The sequence below is a fragment of the Helicoverpa zea genome, chromosome 19 (genome assembly GCF_022581195.2).
Source record: "Helicoverpa zea isolate HzStark_Cry1AcR chromosome 19, ilHelZeax1.1, whole genome shotgun sequence".
In the NCBI taxonomy this organism is placed as follows: Eukaryota; Metazoa; Arthropoda; class Insecta; order Lepidoptera; family Noctuidae; genus Helicoverpa; species Helicoverpa zea.
Window position 1 is genome coordinate 8,593,059 of NC_061470.1, and position 22,164 is coordinate 8,615,222.

Here is a 22,164-nt window from a genome sequence, read left to right on the forward strand (position 1 = left end):
TTTTTTTGTTTTGAGTTGTTGATAAATACTTGCATTGTTGCGCTCGTAAACGTCGGAAGTGGAAACACCTTAACGATCGCAAAATGGACCATTTATGATAATCCTGTGTGGACAGAATTATTACATTTTAGTCGCAGAATGGCGCAAATTACCACATATAAATAGTTTACGTGCTGATTTCTGAACATTTACTGCATAATGACGACTGAGCGTAAGTACAATAAGGTTAGGTTATATGAGGTGTTATAGTATGTTAGCTATTGAAGCTATAAATATTGATATTGCAATCTATTTTAAAGATTACGAAAAAAATGTACGCCAGGTTTTGTTCAGGTTTATTAAGGCCCTGAAAAATATTTTGACGTGGTAATGACCTAGAGACAAGAAAGGGTTTATAAACAAAGAGATCTAATATCTAGGTATATGATGGATGATCCTCATTCAAGGTTATCGATGACGCCTTAGTGATGCGTCATTTACAAATATTTTTCAGACGGATTTCATTTTTCAGAACGAAGAATCAAAATATAATGTACTGATCGCGACAAAGACAACACTTGGGACCTAGGCTACAAAACAAGGTTTTATTGACAAAGAGATCTCATACACGATTGCAAGTTATATGTTGGATGATCCTCATTCAAGGTCAGCGATGACTCCACAGTCATGCGAGTTCTATACTCTCGTATGTTCGTGACACAGGAAGGCGTTGTTACACTGTCGGTCACGGCGCTGCGTCACTCACTAATCTCGTTCAGACGATATTACGTGATTGGTTCAATAGGGTAACTGCGCTTTTGTGTCTGCTTGGAAAAAAGGTTAATACATTTAATTTAAAAAAAAACAGTTCGTTTTTCAAAAGGAATCTTTTTTTAATGGAGTTTCTTGCCGGTTCTTCTCCATAAGACTAACTCTTTGGAACCGCGCAACTAGTTTGACTTTTCGAAAGAGCTTTCGTCGACCTAATTGAAATAAAAAACAAATCGACACATGAGAGACCTGCTATTTTTTGCTTCTAAAAATTTGATGGAAACACACGGACAAGTAATAATGTTCTTCGTCCATATTGAAAGATTAACAAAATATTATACCGCTTATTCATATGGAGAACCACAATGGAAAACAAATCGTTTTAGTGCAGTTCACCGCTATGTGATATGAAAATGCACTGGGTAACCACAACGTGTAAATATTTGGTCCTATAGTCATAATTTATAGGAGTCAGTAGTTTTGGGCTTTTTAAACTAATAGGATAACTGCAATTTAAACTCCTGTTTATCCTCAGAAAGTCACAAACATTTGAATGTCTAAAAGTTTTTCAAATAGGATTCAATTTTAAGGCAATATTAACAAGAGGAAGATGATTCCACCATCATTAAATCGTCCCACTGCTGGGTAAGGCGTCCTCTCCCACGGAGAAGGATTGAGCATTAATCACCACGCTTGCTCAATGCGGGTGGTGATTTCAGACTATAGTCGAGGTTTCCTCAAGATGTTTTCCTTCACCTTTTTCGCAGCCATTGGTGCCCAAGATATACTTAGAAAGTACATACAAACTTAGAAAAGTTGCATTGGTACTTGCCTGGCCTGGAATCGAACCCACACCCACATGCTCGAGAGGTTGGTTCTTTACCCACTAGGCCACCACGACTTTTTTGATGTCTTCCAGGTTATTATAATAATAAAATTAAACTTACTGAATATTCATTTACTTAATTCGCATTTCCTTGAAGTAGCATAACATAGCTTAGTCATCAGGTTGAGTGGTCGCCCTAGTATCTACGGCTTCGCGGTGACTCACGCCGTAAACAGAATTACGACTATTATTACCAGCAATAAAACCAGTTGTGATGCTTCTTCAACAATATGTGCGTAAGCTCTTTGTTTTACTTACGAAGTATTATTTCTAGTCAGCTTTTTACTAAGTAAGGTTATGATTGTTTAGGGAAGAGCTCGTGGCTAAATCAAAGCCGTCGTCGATCGATCATAAGGTTCAAAGCGTGGTCGGTCCATGGATGGTTGACACGGTGTCATAACGAGTGTTTCGGAAGGCACGATAAACTATAGGTGCCGACTGCCGGTTGTCAGTTGAATATCTTTGGCAGTTGTTGCGGGTAGCCAAAAGCCAGAAAGTCTGACAAACAGTCTTGTCTTATTGGGCAACCCAATACAAGGAGTATAACCCGGTAACTGGGTTGAGGGCACAAGATAGGGCAGTCGTTTTTTGTAAAGCACAGCTGCATCCCGTTGAACTGGAAGCCAACCCGAAAAGGTTAAGGAGATGATGGATGAATATTGAGTTTCTGCGAGCAGTCGAATAACGTCGTTGCTTGGTTTCCTTTAAGCCTCAAGATATTCCAGCACTTAAACATAGAAATAACAACACTCAGAATGTTATAATTTCATTTTTTCCTTCAAATTGTGTTGTTAAACTTTATTCACTGATATTTTGTTTTCTTGGAGTTGTTTTTACCCACGACCCACATACTGATATCAGAAACTTAAACACGACAATATGACACATTACCTTTGTTTGTTATACTCATGTTATAAGTAATGAATCACTAATTATTAAACTGAAGACAAATTGGGATTAGCTTTGAAAACAATTCTTAATAACATGTTGCGGTAAAACAAATCCGAAGTAATTCAAATAATAACTTCCTTATTTGAGGTTTGTACTTAACCTACTGACAAGTATATTAATTAGCAGGAGACTAGAAAAAACTTTGAAAGAAAAAAACTAAAATTAAACTTCAGAGGCAGAGCCTTCCGTGGCGATTATAAGCAAAAACAATTTTTCTAGATAGGTACTTACAAAACATGTCAAGACCCAAAAATATGAACTTCTTTTCCCAACTAGGTATATTAGGGTCGGTTTTCAGTCTAACTGGATGCATCAAGTTTGTAATCGTGGTGTACAAGTAAAAGTTTAGATGTATTAGGTACCGTCTCCAGATTCCCATCTACAATTTGGTCCATTGTCAACATTAAATACTAGATTTAACAGTGGCAGTGTTAACCTGTTGTAAGTTGTTCTTCCTACTTTTTTGTAGATGGAAGATCTGGTCTACTCCTAAAAGGATGTGTTATACGACGTATCTTTATTGATGTTAACAAGTAGCGGCAAAGTATTGACTTTACCTTGTTCTTGCATTTTTTTTCTCGTCCTTCTTTAACTTTTTTTCTCCCCACTTAGAGCTTGTTCATATCATCAGTCATTGCGAAAATCTCAAAATACATCCTAAATCCATATTTACTACCTTTGTTCTTCGTAGTGCCTACTTGTTTCCTCATAATATCTACAACTAGCGGTTACTTAACACAAGTTTTATGAATGAAAACGCTAAATCAACAACACTTCTCAGAAACTGTCGCGCGCTTATTCAGACCGTTGAAAGGTCAAAGGAGTCCGTTCGTTTTAAACGCAATCCCTGCGACGCACCGGCCAGTCTTCGACGAGGCGTCGACGCGCGACGTGCACGCGGATAAACCAAAATTCTTCAAAATGTACAGTTTGTCGGCAATTGGGGTGTTGTTGGCGATATGTGGGGGTGCCTTCAGCCACACGTATCACTTGGGAGCATGCCCGGTCGTCGAACCGATGCCCGGCTTTGAAATGAACAAGGTAAGGAACTTATTACTGTATTTTTGTTGTTAGTGTTTGTTTTTATTATTGTGCCGGGACCAAAGGGATCAGGGTCGTGATCGTGAGATTAACAATGACCGTTTGTGAGCTCCACCAGCGTGACTGTGGGGACAAAGAAAGAACATAGAATATGTATCAAGAAGTATGCAAAACGTGGGTAGGTATTTTTGTTCATAAAAAACAATAACATTAAGATAGTCCGAAGCGCAGAGAATATTAATAACAATCTAGAGATGTATGCTAATGTCTCACTGTTTCCTAGAATAAGTTTCAATGTTGACATATTTATGTAAAATAACGTCTTTTGAGAAGATAACGAAATACTGAGAACGTGCGATAAGTGTCTGTAACTTGTACGCTCTGATTAACATGAGCTTAATTACCCATACGGGTTATTTAATGGTTTTGGATATTTACATTGTCACCACCACCATGTAAAGTGTCGCTGTATACATTGAAATTACTGCCCATCATACTGGTGACAATTGACATTATTGAATATTTGTAAGTAATAGCTGCGGTAATATGGTCATAAGATAAGCAGGTAATTTAATATTTATTATTGGTAGTCGGAGTAAATAATATAAATTATCAGTCCCCAAGTTAAATATTAGCAATCCGTCTTTTGTCATAATTTATGTAGGTACTTAGCTAGGTAAATACATCCTATCCCAATATAAATAATTCGAATTACGTGGGATTCCTAATTACCTCGTTTATTTTGAATGTTTTGTCTGAATATGCGATAGTCATTAATAGGAAATGTAACAAAAAGTGATTAAAATTCGAATTATAATAAACAAAGCTTGAAAAAGAAGATGTAATCACATCTTGATGATTATGTAAATTAGCTAACGGATGAGGAACAAAGTGTGTGTTGTAAATAAAAATCGCGCTCCATTTTAATGCGGAATGAATTAAATTAACCTTATTTTAACCGACTTCCTAAAAAAGAGGGGGTTCTCTCATGAGGTCGTTGTCTCATGTGATTTCTGAAAGTTAATAATTACACCAGCAGGAGACTTTAATTTTGAATTTAATAAGATAATACCAAACAAAACAAATCAGTAGAGTCTAGATAATTAAAATTCCCTGCGCGTATTCTGTTGAGATGTCATATTTTCCTACTGATTCAAACATTGACGTAAACTTGTTACGATTTATCAGAAGCACTCGGAGTAATAACTGATATCATCGAACAATACGATGCCTTATTTCTTAGATAGTTACTGCGCTAAACATAAACAAAAGAATTTGACCCGGTGACGGCTTCCGATAACATGGTGACTCGGTGACTCACGCTTAAGATTATGTTGAAAATATATCTCGTTTTTGGCGATACTGTCAACTACTTTCACATCACTGAGATGCAAATTAAATACACATGTAAGATGTTAGTCATCTGTGCGTCATTTGCCTTTAGCTAGTAGACAAAGCACACAAGTTCCCTTTATTTATTTTCAGGCTACTACTACTAGATACTTATTGTTTAAAAACTGATAAACTCATAAATAAATGCCCGTAAATTGAATCGCAATTGAGTTTTAAGAAAAACGGACGTTCATATTGTCGGTGGACTTGATCCCAAACAAACGAGTCAACCTACAACAAGTCGTTGTCAATTTGAAAGGGACAATTGGCTGATACAAATACATTCAAAGCAAAGTATTGCTTTCTGCAAGACTAACAATACAGTCAGGAACTCACAGAGGGCCAAATCATTCATTGTGAGAACTGCGGTTCATACTTATGGCTAATAAACTGGTAACGAGAGCGAAGGAGCCCAGACGCTCAGGAATGTGCTTACCTACCAACTCAGTTTTAAGATATGTAGTTCGATCTGTGTCGATATTAAACGCGAACACAATTGCACACTAAACTCTATTGTTTCGCGTGTATTCCATTGTTTTGACAAATTATTCCTTCCGTTTCTTTTTTGAATTACTGACCATAGCTCGAGATTCTTAGTGATAATCTGGCGAAATTCACAAGGAAATATCTACGCAAAACTATAAATTACGCAAAGATCTCCTAGAAACAGAAAAATGTTCTGTTGAATACATAGGTATATGGAAATTAAGAAAATACTTATTATTGATTGTTACTTACATATTTGTAGATTACACTTGTAGTATAGGTATCTAAATATTATTTGAAAAAAAAAGACGAAGGAAATGCTTTTCTTCTTTAAAATAGAACTGCTAAAGGTTGCAGGTATATCGATTATTATTATTACCTACAAATGTAATGTTATTGTGTAATTATTATTAATGAATGATTTATCAACAGCTACTGGGTGTTTGGTACGTCATACAGAAGACGTCGACTGCATCACACTGCATGACCTACAATTTCACAAGAACTCAGGAGCCCGGCACATATGAACTGGAACAAGTTTCCCAGCATTTTATTTTGGGCCTTACTCCTCTGAAACATGACTACAGGTAGGCATAATATTATATATTTTTAAATATGTATTGGTTACATATTAGGTGATTCTCACACTGCCCCGCATGATGCAGCGTAGCGCGTGGATGCGTTTTCTTCCGTTGCTTGTAAATATCTCCGTTTGTATGGAAAACACGCACACTCCAACACACTGAAAATGCATCCACGCGCGTTCATGCGGATCACGCGCATACACGTGGAGAAACACGCACCCCCGCGCGTAGGTGGGGGCCAGACGCATGGTATGGCACACTGAATCCCGCAGTGTCGCGTGATTTTGAATGGGCGTGATGTGTGTGTTTGAAAATGGAACTCGATGAGAGCCGCCATGCGTGAATTTACAAAACGCACCTACGCGCGTGAGCGCGCAAAAAACCCGCACGATGATGCAGATCTGCACTCCCGCAGGAACGCGCGTAGGTGCGTCGACACGCAACATGCAGCGTGATGCGGGGCAGTGTGAAGATCGCCTTAGAATAGTTATAACACCCTCAAATTACTGAAATTTTACTACCGTCTATCGTTGCAAAAGCATATTTTTCGAATTAACGCCATCTAGTCGGAAATAGTAAAATTATATATTTCGTTTTTCCTTAAATTAGTGCCATCTATTGTTAAATAGCTGAACTATTTTAGGAACTAAAATACTGCCATCTGTTGTTGAATAGATGAACTAAACAACACACTGCCATCTATTATGGAATAGTAGAACTATACAACCGTGTATGAATAGTACTACTATTCTCTACTAGATGGCAGTAAGTAATTTTTGTTTCACAACTATTATCACTCCCGCGCGCAAAATTTATGTTGTACAAATGTGTATAATCACGCCGCAAGTTAAATTAACAAGATTTTTCCATTCATTGTTTATATCACCTATTGCAATAAAACACTTCTAATACATTGCTTGTTATTTTGTTGCTTAGGTATACCGGAGTATTAACCGTTCCAGACCCAGCTGTGCCCGCTCGAATGAAAGTCAGATTCCCTCTGAGTAAGTAATGTCAACAATCTGTTGATTTGGCTGTTTTCTGAATCGAATCAATTTCTAATATACCTATGTTACGGTTTTTTCAGGCGTAGCTGGTTCAGCAAGCTACACAGTTTTGATGACAGACTACACATCACACGCCGTCATCTTCACTTGCCAGAAGTTGGCGTTCGCGCACAGACGCTCTGCAACTATTCTCTCAAGGACCAAGGAGCTTGATAAGATGTACATTGACAAGGTAATTTAATATCAATAATTTGTAATTAGCCTGGTTTCTCCTGCTAACTATTGAACTTATTTAATGCACAGCAATGCAAATATCTTGTACAAATTATGTTGCTTAATTAAAGAAGTGTGGGCAGGAGCAGAACCTTCCAATACACTGTTTCTGATTAAGTAGGTATATTCTCAATATAAAAGTCACTCAATATATACTATATATAAAGTCGATATCTAGACTATAAAGTCTATATATAGACTCAATATAAAGTCGTGGTGGCCTAGTGGGTAAAGGACCAACCTCTCAAGTATGAGGGCGCGGGTTCGATCCCAGGTCAGGCAAGTACCAATGCAACTTTTCTAAGTTTGTATGTACTTTCTAAGTATATCTTAGACACCATGGACTGTGTTTCGGATGGCACGTTAAACTGTAGGTCCCGGCTGTCATTGAACATCCTTGGCAGTCGTTACGGGTAGTCAGAAGCCAGTAAGTCTGACACCAGTCTAACCAAAGGGTATCGGGTTGCCCGGGTAACTGGGTTGAGGAGGTCAGATAGGCAGTCGCTTCTTGTAAAGCACTGGTACTCAGCTGAATCCGGTTAGACTGGAAGCCGACCCCAACATGATTGGGAAAAGGCTCGGGAGATGATTCTCAATATCAAATCCGATAAATATCAAACTGACCTATTTTGTCATACTTATATTGAATATATTATTTTATGTCGTGCAGATGCGCAACAAGCTGTCATCATTCGGCGTGGACCCGTACGACCTGTCCATCATCTCACAGAGCCAGTGCCCCTCGCACACCCCGGACGAGGGTGTGAACATCAACATCGACCCTGAGACCTTCTCCTCACACAACATCGGCCAGGCCGTCAGGAAGACCGGCACTGCTATTGGTGAGTTTCAATCTACCTAGGCACAAGTTCACTGCCCGTACCGGGATAAAATGTAGCCTATGGCACTTAGGAACATTGTAGCTATCTATCAGTGAAAGAATTTTGAAATCCGTTCTAAAGATTATACTTTATAATTGAAAAAATAAATATCGCACCCTTAGAATGAAAGTGACTTAATTCAAAATTCCTGTAATACTCGTTTTTACAATAAACTGACCTTAAAAAGCATAATCTATAACCCTGTAAATAAAAAGAGACCTATTTCTAACTATAACAGAGACTACGCTTATTTCGGTCTCTTTCACTCGTTCCGCTATTCGTTTACGCATATTGTGTGAAAGAGCCAGAACTAGTGTTACGTCAGATGCGCTTGCGAGTGAACATGTAAAACATCGGCGAATCTTAAAAAGTGTCCGTTTATTGCGAATACTGCCACGGTAAGTTACACAATATTTTTTGCCATAAAGTGACATTTTGATTAATACGTCTAACAAAATATGTAGGTAGTATTCAGTGACCTTTTAAGGATTAGGTCTATTTAGTAAAAAATAATTATAAAAGACAAACGACACTTATAATAATAGGTCTGTCTATGACTAAAGGCATATTCATTATTTTTGTTATTCTTAATATTGAACCTGTTTATTACTAAAATTAAAAAGTTTAAGTTGTAACTTTTTTGGAATATGCCCCTATAATATTAAAGTTGTGTGGTATGTTAAGATATTTAGGTACACAGAGCCACACATCAGTGTATTCAGATCTGTGAATTTCTACAATTTATTGATCGATGCTCACCTTAAACTTTTCCAACACGTTATGATAAGATTTTATTAACCTGATGTGGCTTTTTTCCTACACCGTTTTACCGCATTCCAACCCGTATGCATCCGACAGGACACCCGCCCACTTAACATAATTGTATTGGTTTTATACCAATACTTTAGCATCCTAATGATATCGCTTGGGAAGTTCTTGATATTTTCTCCATTTTCACCACTCACATTATCTCCATAGGCAGTCGTAAGATACGAGGTCGAAAGCCTTGGAGAGGTCCAGAAAACATGCATATACAGGTGTTTTCCTACTTGTATAGTATTGAACAGTCTGTTTGAGGCATAGTATAGCTGTTTCCGTGGATAAGATTGGCTTAAAACCAAACTGGGCATCGTTAAGTATTAAGTACTTATCCAGCTGCTGGTCAATCAGACTGTCCAACACCTTTGCAATGATGGTAGCCAGGGATATAGACCTGTAGTTGCTCTTTTCACTCGCATCTCCAGTTTTATTCTTAACAATAGGCACAACAATAGTTTTAAGTAAATCCGCTGGAAGATACGAGTGACTCAGGCACAAGCTAAAAAACATTGCTATATAGCACTCGCGGTAAGTGCTTACCAGCATGCAGTAAATGCTCTATACTTAGGCTGTCATGACCCAGCGACTTGCCTCTCTTTAAGTTGCGTATGACAGTAGCTACCTCCCTGGCCGTAAACCTAATAGGCATGTCTTCAGACCCCCCCACCACCTCAAGCCCACCAGACGACGTACCCAGGGGAGACCCAACCCTAAAGGTTCTACTAAATAGGTTGGCGATATCACCAGGATCACTAAGGCCATCAATACTCACAGGCAGACCCGACCTTTGATTCAACCTGTTCGTGGCTTTCCAAAAACTACCAAAATTCTTTGCGTCATGATGACTTGCAATGATGTCCATTTTTATTTGGTCCTTATTATTTTGGCACTATTTCAATTTACTTTTAAAAACCTTTCTACTTTCCACCATTTTTTCATATAAATCACCATTTTTCGGTCTACCAAACAACGTCCAGGTTTGAAAATCCGAGCCTGTCTGTGTGCGTCCTTCACATGCTTATTCCAGCCCGTTATGTAACTCTTTTTGCGCTGTAATCCGTTCTTACAGTTACTTGCGATTGCACCTTCATAGAGTATACGCACAATTTCCGCATAAATATTGTCTAAAATAGTTTCATGTTTTATTTATTTTTATTTTATTTTATTTATTAAGGCAAACCAACAACATATACACAAAAACAAGTATAGTTACAAAATTTCTTACGTAAGTATTTACTGTGTGAATATGTCACTTACAGGTATGCACACCATTTACAATAAGTTACAGAGTTATACTTATTTATACCATTACTGCAGTCAAAACTATGGAAAATGTTCCTTAATTCTACATCTAGTTTTACTACATTCAGTAAATTCTAAGGGAAAGTCTACATTTTTCAAGAGATCATTACAATAATTGCTATATAACTCAGTCTGCTGCAAAGCTCTGTCACCCCAAGTTACTTTGTTACATTTAGAAAGTGCAACTTTTGGCCTTAATAACTTAAGATCACACTTTATAATTAGAGGTAAATGGTCCGACCAAGACACGTCATAGAGCACACTAGCGTCTCTAACAGTGTTCCACGCCGCGTCTGTCACTACGCAGTGGTCTAACCAACTAGTAGAACCATCTCAACTAGCACACTAGTGGAAATAGCAGCCTATTTGGCAACTGTTAGCTGTACAGTAGTGCTTTAGGGGTTCCGAAAGTATCTTTAAGTTCTATTATTGCTTCCGTAGCTGATCATAGCTGCTCATAGCTGTTAATATCACTAAAGGCAGCAGAAACTGAACCAAATGTCACTCTGGGTTTTACAAGAGATCATTCTACAACCCATTTGCAGCCTACATCTTTAAAAGAGAGTTCAAACAATTATGTTAAAGGTTAAAGCTGCTAAAAAGTTTCTATTGCCGCTGATGTACGCGTTAGAACTGCATAAAGACGCTAATTGTAGACTTTTTAACAGAACTGTTTAAAAGATATATTTATCACTTTTCTGCCACTAAAGGTTTCATTGCAGAAGTGATTTGTTATTTTGTGCAGACTTAAGTAGGAATTTGATCCTCTGTTCTACTTGTAGCCAACACAAGGCTCCACAATAGAAGCAGGAGGTTAATAGACATTGCCTGCTCATTTGGATACATTCTGTTATTTTATTCACAAACACAAGCAAAGGTCCCGTAGATTTTGTTTTCTCAATTACTGATAACGAATCAGTTACTTGAATAATGTTATTAAGACTGAAATAAATAAATACATTCAGATTTTTATAACATTGCATTTTAATTTAATACCCTATGTCCAAATAACTTTCAGTATGACAGTGTCTTATTATTTATTGTGTCTACGGAATTATTACCAATATGTGTCATAAACAGACTTAATTCTTAAAAAAACATAGAATGGAAAACATTATTTTGAAATAAAGTGACTTAATTTGAAACTACTTTATATTTTATGTTAAAATATATATAAAAAAAATACTATAAACATAAATTTGCATTGTCATTGTGATCTCAAAAGGCTAATCCACAAATCTGGTAAAAATCAATAGTAAGCCATTAAAAACGGAAGAGATATATTATAGTTCGGCCATTCAGAGAATGCGTTCCTGACACGTCGCGATTGAACTGACGACGTAACTTTGCAATGGCGTTGCAGTTACGATAAAAATATTTTTGCTGGTTGTTTACCGTTTTAACAATTGAGGAGCATTAAAACAACATTATTATATCAATAATAATGTTGTTTTTTTTATAAGATGTATTAAGTAATATAATTTTTTGATGACGATTTTGCTCATTTCCCACAAATTGCATTTTTTGGATTCGGTCACTTTCATTCTAAGGGTGCGATATGTAGTTCCATGTCAAGCCCAAGTTCACCTTAAAACAACTGTCTACTATGATGTTTCAGCCGATGGAGTAGAATACGTAGTGGAAGCTGGCAAGACTGTGTACAACAAGGTAGCCAGCAGTAAGGAGGATCTGACGGAGGCGCCGGCAGGTCGCGCCTACTCCGTGAAGGACGACGCCGAGTGGCTGCCGTGAGAGGTCGCCACTAGCGCCACAAGTACAACTAGACATAGCTCCGTCGACTGAACCTTAACTAAATATAATATAAATTAAATGAAGAATCAAGTGGAAAATAGATTTGAGAGACCTTCAAGTACCATTAAGTAGATAGACACTATGATTAAGACGGATCTCACTGGAAAAGTGAGAAATCTATTCTGTATTTTATCAATTAGAAATATGACCAGTTGAATGTCAATAGTCAAGATGAATGTATTTAATTTAATCAGAATGTCAATTGTTAGGGGTGAATACTCATTACGACAATCGGAGTGTCATTTTGTAAGCGTATTCACTTCGATAATAAAATGTGATCTTATATTTTAATAGATCCTATAGCTAAGCAATGTTCGGTGATAATCTTACTCGTATGGATAATAATGCAGTTTTATACCAAAGGATGCGTAACGTATCGTACTATTTATTTACTGATAACATTAAATAAATAATTTTACAGTAATTTATGTCCATTTCATTTAACCTGAGCCCTGCCAACTGTATATTAATGATAATGTTAACTGCTGTGTTATGCTAACGAGCTAATTATAAACTCTGACTAGGTTGGTTTTATATTTTTTTATGTATTGTGGGTTTTATTTTATAGCAATTACCGATATTTTCCGTCCTACTAAAGTTAAGGTATGAATAAAACAAGCAAATCAATTTTCGGAACTGTATTTAAAATAAATAAAAAAGAACAATGCAAGTGGAATATGGAATGTTTAGGCTAAGAACTCACGGAGCGATTTTGAACCGTGCCCGCAGCGGTGGCGGAACTGCGGTTTTATTTCCAAACTCACGAGACCGGTTATTTGCGCGGTTACACAGCCGTCGCGGTTGAGATTATCGCCCGCGAACGTGGCGGGCGATGATCGCAAGACGCAAGACGGGCAGCCTCTGCGCCACTGCGATCGCCGGCCAATCGACCGCGGAGCGCGCGGGCGCAACCCGCCGACGCTGCGGGTGACCGCGGCCCGCGCGATTCTACTAGTTGCCCGCCGGTGCAGCGGGACCCGCAAACAAACGCGCAGACTGCGGGCGTAAATCGCGTCGTGAAATGTGCTTTAATTTTTTACATGTATATCTGCATTCTACAGAAGCTACGGGCCCGCAGCCGCGGCGGGCACGGTTAAAAATCGCTCCGTGAGTTCTTAGCCTTACATTCCTTATTCTATTGAACGCACAAAAATGCCAAATGAACTTTGCTGTGTCATGAAATACTTTAGAACATTTACAATAATTTGGACAAAAAACACAGTCAACAAATATATAAAAATCTAATTTATTTTTGTACCAGAGATGGCACAGAATTATGGTCAGTCCATAACAACAAAATAAGTTGTTTTTTTTATGAATTTCAAAGCGCATCAGATCAAATCACACAAAGAAGTACACTTAATATCGATGTTATTATGATTGTTAAAAGTAATTTTAACGAGTTCTATAAATAATGAGCGCTGGACGCCGCATCAAATGCTATCATATAATGCAATAGACTTTCCTTCTATATATTTAATAAATGCAAACACAAGCATTATTAGTTTAATTTTACAATTATTTTGTATAAAAACTGATGTTGATGATTTTAAATTTCGTCTAGAATAGACTGAGCAACAAAATATTTTATTTCAGACATATACATCACTGCTATGCGTGACGATCTTATTTAAATACTATTTGAATTATACACAGATAAACTGCTTTACTCATCGTATAATTTAATAGATCGTAACAACAAGCAGTGATGCATAGACCTTTACAATGCTATAACAGAAAGCAGTGATGACGTCGACTCATCACGGCTATATATTATACACCGGCGGTTGTTGCACCTAAGGCGTGCAGCGGTCGAGGAAGCGCGGGTAGAGGCAGACCTCGCGGATGTGGTAGCGGTCGAGCAGCCAGCACAGGAACCGCTCCAGCCCCAGCCCGTACCCGCCGTGCGGCACCGACCCGAACTTGCGCTGGTCTGTGTACCAGTAGTACGGAGACGGGTCGATGCCCTCGCGCTTGTAACCTGATTACGAAAATGTTTACATGTTTTATAGTGTAATTGGAGTGTCATATGATAATGATAAATATATATTTGAAACTTTTTATTTCCCTAAATACTGACTGAATTAGGCAAGTTACTTGAAAGAGTTTTCCCAAGCATTTTATAATACTTTCCACTGAAACTCCTCGTTTACCTAATTCAATTGAAAACTCTGGCAAACATATGACAACGAATTTTAAACTTCAATTTTATCTTCACACCTTACACATTTACTATTCCACGTCAGAGGCCGTCAGGCGGATTTCAGAAAACAGGGCTTGCTAGGTGATAAAAACCCAATCCACTCGATAAGAAGACACATTTTAGACCCTTCAAGGTGCTTCATCCTACCTTCCATGAGCTCCTCATGGTCCCAAGTCCTCATGGATCCGCCTACAATCTCTCCGACTCCTGGCATGAGCACATCCACAGACTCCGTCAGTCGGTTGTCGTCAGCACAACGCTGCATGTAGAAGGACTTGATCTCTGCGGGGAACTTGCACAGGAGGATGGGTACTCCGATAGCGTCCGTCATCTTACGTTCCGGCATTTCCGGTATGTCCTGGGAGAAAGATTTGATTTAGTGGTGTTTTGTATGTGAATATAAAGATGTATGGGTCTTTTCATGGTGAAATAGTTTAACAGTGGCTGGACATGTATACGAAAATGGATAAGGAATTTCCTATCTATATGTATTTTTTTACAGAATGTCCATTCCATTTTTGATTTTACCCAAGCTCAAATTCAATTTTTATGTTATGTAATGTATAGCTTGTGAAACACAATATCCGTCTCTGAGTGTGGACCCCCACACTCAGAGACTTAAGTAATTAGAGTGTGGGGGTAAGAGTAATAAATAATTCTAGAAATGGACTGTGCGATAAAGCGACTGGAAGAATTATTTCGAAATTCCTCTTTGCTGACGGATAAAAATATTCTTCGTTAGTTATTTATTTATTAGTAATGTACCTCGCCAAACTCGTAGAATGAGCCGTCCTCTTTGGTAATGTTGTTGGCTCGCAGGTACTCGATCGCCTCCGTGTACGTCATGCGCTTGAACGGCTTCTGTGGCCTCTGTAACAATCATGTCGTAGTTATAGGAATTGCTGTACCAAAAAAAAAATATTTTTTATTGATAATAAGTAATTTTTTTAATACAATACTTGAATAAGAACTAGTTTCGTAACATTTGCAAAACATTATTTATAAATTCAAAATGACATATTTTGTTTTTAGATACTATGATATTTTAACAACAAATCAAAGTAATTCCTAGATGGGAGCTAGCAATGTTCCCTTACACATTCTCTTATGTATTATCCAACTGCATTGTTATTATGGTACCTAAAATTCGTCCATTTCACTTCACGCATTCGTCTGACACACAAATACATACAGCTGACTCTACGGTACCTTGAAGTTAGGGTTGAGTTCATACACGAGGTGAGCGTCAGGCGAGGCGAGCACCCTGTCCACCACATCCACCACCAGGTCCTCCAGCCGCGACAGCAGATCCTCGAACGTGATGAACGGACACTCCGCCTCCACGTGACTGTACCTGTAGTAAATAACAGTATATTAGATACGAGTGTCTGCTAATACGTTCACAGACAGTTTAGCGAAAAATCGTCGTTTATGTTGTCGGTGAAAATGTGCCTTGGGTTTGGTGGGTGGGAAATTGAGGAATGACTTTTTCGATGTTATGTTTCGGTGAAAATAGGCGCTAGATTTGGTGAATGAGAAATAGTGGAATGAATTTTCTTTCTGTGGGCTGGGGTTCGGTCATATTCCAGGGCTGTGTGTGTGTAACTTGTATGAACATTCTCGCAGCTTTTTCCTAATACAGCTGACACTACACATGTGGGCATACTGACTCTGCGAGATGCCTGCGCGTGCGCGACTGCTCGGCGCGGTAGGACTGCGCGATGCAGTACACGTCGCCCAGCGCCGCCAGGCACGTCTCCAGGTACAGCTGCGAGCTCTGCGTCAGGTACGCCTCCGCACTGGAACAAACAAAAAAATAATTATAGCATTACCTATCCAATAGTTGACTTAAAAGATCACAAACACACAAACAATCAACATTTTCTTTCGTCAACCCTCTTCATGCATTTATGACCTTCCTCACGCCGTCACAACTTGATACATATCATTATATTCTATTCATTCGCGTTACACCACATGTTCATGTTTGTACAGGTGAATTTAACTAACCCATTGAGCATTGCAAATACAATATTTACACATGGTAACTTATGGTGTACTCTAGTGTTCATTTCAAAAATATTTAACGGGCTGTATAGTAACATTTTAACGGACTGTATAGTAACACTTAACGTAGGTACTGGGGCCCGATTCTCCTAATTTTACTTAAGCGACATACGATTCACATTCGACTGAGATTCAATCTCGACACAATTACGATTGAAGTGTATGTGGCACTCCACTATGTTTTCTTTGAAATAAACGTTTTTATCCTTTTCTGTCATTCAATAATGTATCATTTTGTCTGCAAATGATTTACGAATGCAATATGATTGTAGAGCAATCTACCGTATAGACCAAAATCACCAAAATAGCAGACCAATAGCAAACTAATCGAATGTCGTTGGAATACGATTGGTCTTACATTAGTAGCAGAATGCTCGATATGGTTAAAACTGCTATTGCGATCATATTGCGAATCAATTTCTATTCGATTTTGACATTATTAACTTAGGAGAATCGGGCCCCTGTATAGTAACACTCTGCACTTACCCGAAGTAGCTGAACTTGAACAGCGTGCTACCTCCCTCGCACTGCGTCTGCACGAGCGTGGGCGGCGTGACCTCGGTGTAGCGGCGCGACGCGAAGTGCTCGCGGAAGGCGCGGGTGACGGCCGCCCGAGCGCGGAGCACCTTCGATGTGTTCTCGCCGCGGATCATTATGTGCCTGGTGTAAATAATAAATAGGTAACTGTAACTTCACAAGAAATTAGCTAAGATACTCTTAGTTGTTAGGTTTATTCCTCAATGGTAAGTGCACCAGAGTTTATGTCAATGATGAGGCCATGAGGAGATTTGCCCTCAACTGTGCAGACGATAGACTTTGTCGTACGGAAGTTCTCCTTGATTGGTAGCGGGCTTGACTTGGCTGTCATGGTCTTGTTGAGATTGATTGCAATTTTAGTGCAGAATAATTCACACCTTAATTTAACATTTCTGACCTTGAAGTAACATACTGGCCTTAAGTCAATAAATACTCCCTCTATTAACTCATTTATTTTGCTATGTCCAAGAGAGACCATGTGAACTATCTATGTACAAGTTTTACCACCTAAGAATTCATGAGAAAATCAATAAATAATCTTTTGCCTCAGGCGAGATGAGATGGTAAAATTCCCTCTTCTCAACTCTCTTCTTCTCCAATATAATAATGTAGGTGTAACATTACTAAATATACAGTACCTGTTGTCTAACTGTACATCGGGCAAGGCCTCCTCATTGAGTATGGCATCAGCACCACCAGGTGGCGCCAGTCCCACCAGCTCCCAGTAGTCCGCTGTCAACTCGTGACCGCCAGGAGCCTGCGTAAGAATTGCATCGGAATATTAAGACCCATTTCCACAAACAACTGCTTTTCTTAACAATTGTTTACTTGGAAAATAGAATGTGACAGTTGTTTTAGGAAAACTGATATTTATGTTGTCGGTGAACTCGGGCCTTAATCATTAGGTTACGTTATAATATTGAGCGGAGTGGTTATACAATCACAAAACAAATCAAAATTAAACCACATGCCTTCTGATAAGCTTATCAGTTACATTTTTATAAATTTTACGAGATTGCTTATAATGTAAACAATGCAAAATACAAGTCCTACTAATACGCAGCTCTATTTCTAGTTATATTCAACTGTCTAACAAACTGTGGGGCAAGACCATCAGTAATATGTCAGAAATCTTACCATTTTCCCTTCAGGCACAACTTCAAGCTTGCCATATATAATGACAGAGGACTCAGTAGAGAGCACAAGCGCATTATACGTCTGGCAGAGCAATCCGTGGAGTACACACTGCAGGTAGCCCGAGCCGTCGCGGAGTGTGAGGAATGCGAGAGCGCGCCCCTGTCGCCGCAGCCGGTGCACCCAGCCACGGACGCAGATGCGCGAACCGCGGTGTTCACTCGCTAAAATAACAAATAATAACATAACTATCTACAACATAGAGAAATATTTGCCTACCATAAAACTATTGATACTCATGATACACATTCAAAATATGAATCTTATAGATAGGCATTTCTCTGTAGCTTCACAAAAACACTGTGTTCGGCGTCAAATACTCTTCTGTCTTGTACTACTCGTATAACTGGCAAAATTATTCAGTAGCAGTTGTTATTTTGTAGCACAATCGCAACACAATAAGCATCAGTTATAGATAAACCTTGTCCGTCTTACCACAAAAACTTTTAAACGTCAGTTTATGCCTTGTCTAAAAAAATGTCAAATTATGACGTTGACATATGGTTCATTTTGCAGCCAACATTTTATTAGACAAGTGTAAAACAGGGTTTAAAGTTTTTGTAGTAAGGCCCTGTTAGTTTTATCTTTGCAACTAAGTAATTTTGTATTAATATTAAAATGCTTGCTAAAAAACAATTACAGCACAAAAAGAAGGGTGTTGTTTACAACAGTACTGAAAGGTTAGATGTAAAAGCATTTTTTGAGTACCCTATATGTATAGTTAACATCGTAAACAAATAGTTTTCCCTATTCCAGGTTTAGGGGAAACCCCTACTACAATTTTGCTGATAAAACATTTACTTCAATTGAATGTTGCAGTTGCAAGTGGTGAATGCAATTTGATAAACAATGACTTTTCTTAAAGTTCAATACTAAACCCAAGAATATGACAGACTTGAACCTAGATAAAATCTTTTCTTTATTTATTCCACACTGGCTAACCCCGCAAAGTATTGTCCCTTTAATCTGGGCCTTTAAAAACATTGAGCCAAAATAAACCCAATTGGCTCATCCATTCTCAAGTTTTAGTAAGAAAAATGAATTCCTATTTAAGTAGGTATACATATAAGATCTACAAGGAAAGTTGAGTCAGACAAGTGCAACCAATGCAGTTTATTACATCATCTTCCTATACATACAATGTTTATGAGTATACCGTTTCTACTATTTTTGATTGTACATTCATAGCTAGGATTTGGCATATTTTAGACTTGAATTAGATAATGATGGATGTATTGATTATCATCCTAAGTTAAGTTATATCAAAGATTTAAGCCCTCTTGGGACGCAACTTAAACCATGGCCAGAATCTAGTAATTAAATAGTTAAGACCCCACTATTACACATTAAGTTTAATGAGAATTAGGTACGCATATGGTGGTTTCCCAATATTGGACAGGTTTCCTTAAGGCCTGTCTCTATCCTAATAATGCTGTTAATCAGTTTTGTAGATAAATAAGTTAAATTAACTTCAAGAAACAGTGACCAAACCATTCACTCAGCATGTAACCACAGTCCTCGAGCAGTACAACAAAACTATTTGTAATATTCTGTTCCTCGATATGTTGCGAGAATTTTTTAACATATGTTAGACTAATCAATACTTCAAAATGAGCTACTTCTTTAATGTGAACATAATCTGAACATTATTACTAGGTAATATATTTTTTGTTAGTGCAGGTATATAAACAGTAGCTTCACACTAACCTTCTGATATTTTCACGATGGTAGCTTTTGGAAGACTAGGATCCTCCTTAATAACAACTTTCTTGGCCTCTTCAAGGTTCTGTTGTCTCTTTTCATTGCCATCTTCTTCTGCCTTTGCCTTATCGGCCGCTTTATACCCTTCTCTCACCCAGATCTTGTGAATCTTCTTTAATTGTGATTTAGCAGCAACTTCATATACTTTGGTGTCGTCTTTAGCGTCGACGTATATTGTAGGAAACGGTTCCTTGCCGGCGTGACGCATAGCCTGTATAATGGTCTTAAACGGCTTCGCTTCAGTTCCATCTCCAGTCTCATCACTGCCGTTCTTATCCGACGTGTAAATCTCACCTAAAATGTGAACAAAATATGTTGCTTACGTGTGCTTATAGGTTATAATAAAAATATAAGCCATTTACTAAATTATTGATTACCTATTGAAAGGTTCTCCATTTTTATTTATCTTATAACTAACGTAGGAATAAATTAATAATGCCTATTTCAATTCTAATACCGCAATACACTGAAAATCTATTGCACGGCACTTCTCTCATTAACTCACGTCACATCACGTTTCGTCATTTGTGCGCGCCGCAGATGCGCAACATTTGAGTTGCCAATATTGCCTAGATAAATCTTCCATCATGCCAGAATATTCAATATTTTTTTGTGGAATTAGAGATTATGTAGAAACTTGACAAACGAATTGCATAATTTAGACCTTTAGTTTACTAAAAATATATATATAAATAGACACCTAACAATAAATCGGTTGAGGAGAAATTCGTACCTCTATATTCTTACCCACCTCCATATTAACTTGATGGCAATATTGGAACGATGGATGGAAGTGAGTACAATTCAAACACGTTGACATTATTTTATTACTTAGATGATACTTTCACATAGAGCACAAATAATTAAAAATGCACATTTACTTACTTTATTTTATAAGTTAAAGCTTCATTAAATCTATTGTTGACACTTTTCATCTTGTTGACAAAGAAAGAGTCAGCAATAGATTTAAAGAAGCTTTAACTTTAATGGAGCTTTGTGCAACTGACGGTAAATCTACATATTTACAAAAGGCAAAATTAAAACTTTGTACACTTTTCTACTTACGTGGTAGCACATTTTCTTGGTAACACTCGTAGTAAGAAAATTAAATGTCATCCAGAGATGTCATCTAACAGATGTTTCCGTATTTCCCAGATTTCCCACGTGGAGTTGGTTGTATTAATAAAATAATGTTGTTTTACTAAATAATACATTTGAAAACTAAACAATTCACATATTTATTTAGTCTGAAAATCAATAAAATTCATAACGGCACTTGTGACAAACCGTGTACGCTATTCCCCGCTAGATGGCGCTGCTCAGAAAACTGTTGCTCATATTATTTAAATAATTAATATTTATTATTTTAGAATTAATTAAGTTGAAAAAAGCAGGTCAAAAATATTGTAATAAGCAAGGCCAAGTGCGCGCGTGGACATGCGCATGAACGTTTCTTTAAACACCGAAAATAATGTTTGTTGAATGGGGTATAAAAATATAAATACAACATTATTTATAGTAAGTATTACTTTTATAGTAAGTACCTTTAGTACCTTCTCACTCTATGTTCTGTGAATAAGGTATTTATTGCAGTTGTTATTTATTGCCTATCGAGCAAAAATGAGCAAAAAGTCACGTTTGCTGTATTTGAGAAATATTTATTTTATTTTGGTTTTCAGTTGGTACTCTTATTTGTTGTTAACCCGCATAACAGCAACTGAAATGCCTACATCATCTGTTAAAAATATTGAACCATTTATTCAACCGTCTATAGTTCGGCCATTCAGAGAATGCGTTCCTGACACGTCGCGATTGAACTGACGACGTAACTTTGCAATGGCGTTGCAGTTACGATAAAAATATTTTTGCTGGTTGTTTACCGTTTTAACAATTGAGGAGCATTAAAACAACATTATTATATCAATAATCAATGAATGTAGTTACGTCGTCAGTTCAATCGCGACGTGTCAGGAACGCATTCTCTGAATGGCCGAACTATAACTATCATGTTTTATAAGATAGAGTCTGGTGACAGATGGACAGACGGACGGATAGAGAAATTTTGTTAATAGGGTCCCATTTTACCGTTTGGGTACAGAACCCTAAAAATGGCTAAAAAGCTGGACAGGCCAAAACATTATCATTAGGTAGGTATTATCAATTGAGAAGGTTGATTTAGTGAAACATGTGTATGCATACATTTATTAATACAACGACC

The 22,164-nt window shown here is 37.7% G+C and overlaps 2 protein-coding genes across 2 annotated transcripts; one reads left to right on the forward strand and one right to left on the reverse strand.

Annotated features, from left to right (window-relative positions):
* The first annotated feature begins 3,322 nt into the window (after positions 1–3,322).
* On the forward strand, positions 3,323–12,608 carry LOC124639347 (apolipoprotein D-like). Its single transcript, XM_047176659.1, has 6 exons — positions 3,323–3,628; positions 5,939–6,093; positions 7,027–7,094; positions 7,178–7,329; positions 8,041–8,212; positions 11,991–12,608. Exons 1-6 carry the CDS (start codon positions 3,338–3,340, stop codon positions 12,122–12,124), a joined length of 972 nt encoding a protein of 323 aa, XP_047032615.1. The 5' UTR covers positions 3,323–3,337; the 3' UTR covers positions 12,125–12,608.
* Positions 12,609–12,807: 199 nt separating this feature from the next.
* On the reverse strand, positions 12,808–20,484 carry LOC124639346 (asparagine--tRNA ligase, cytoplasmic). Its single transcript, XM_047176658.1, has 11 exons — positions 20,324–20,484; positions 19,893–20,240; positions 18,129–18,349; positions 17,630–17,748; positions 16,941–17,114; positions 16,058–16,186; positions 15,597–15,741; positions 15,153–15,257; positions 14,535–14,745; positions 13,309–14,165; positions 12,808–12,873 (listed from the first exon to the last, which is right to left on the reverse strand). Exons 1-10 carry the CDS (start codon positions 20,340–20,342, stop codon positions 13,981–13,983), a joined length of 1,656 nt encoding a protein of 551 aa, XP_047032614.1. The 5' UTR covers positions 20,343–20,484; the 3' UTR covers positions 12,808–12,873; positions 13,309–13,980.
* Between the last annotated feature and the right edge of the window lie 1,680 nt (positions 20,485–22,164).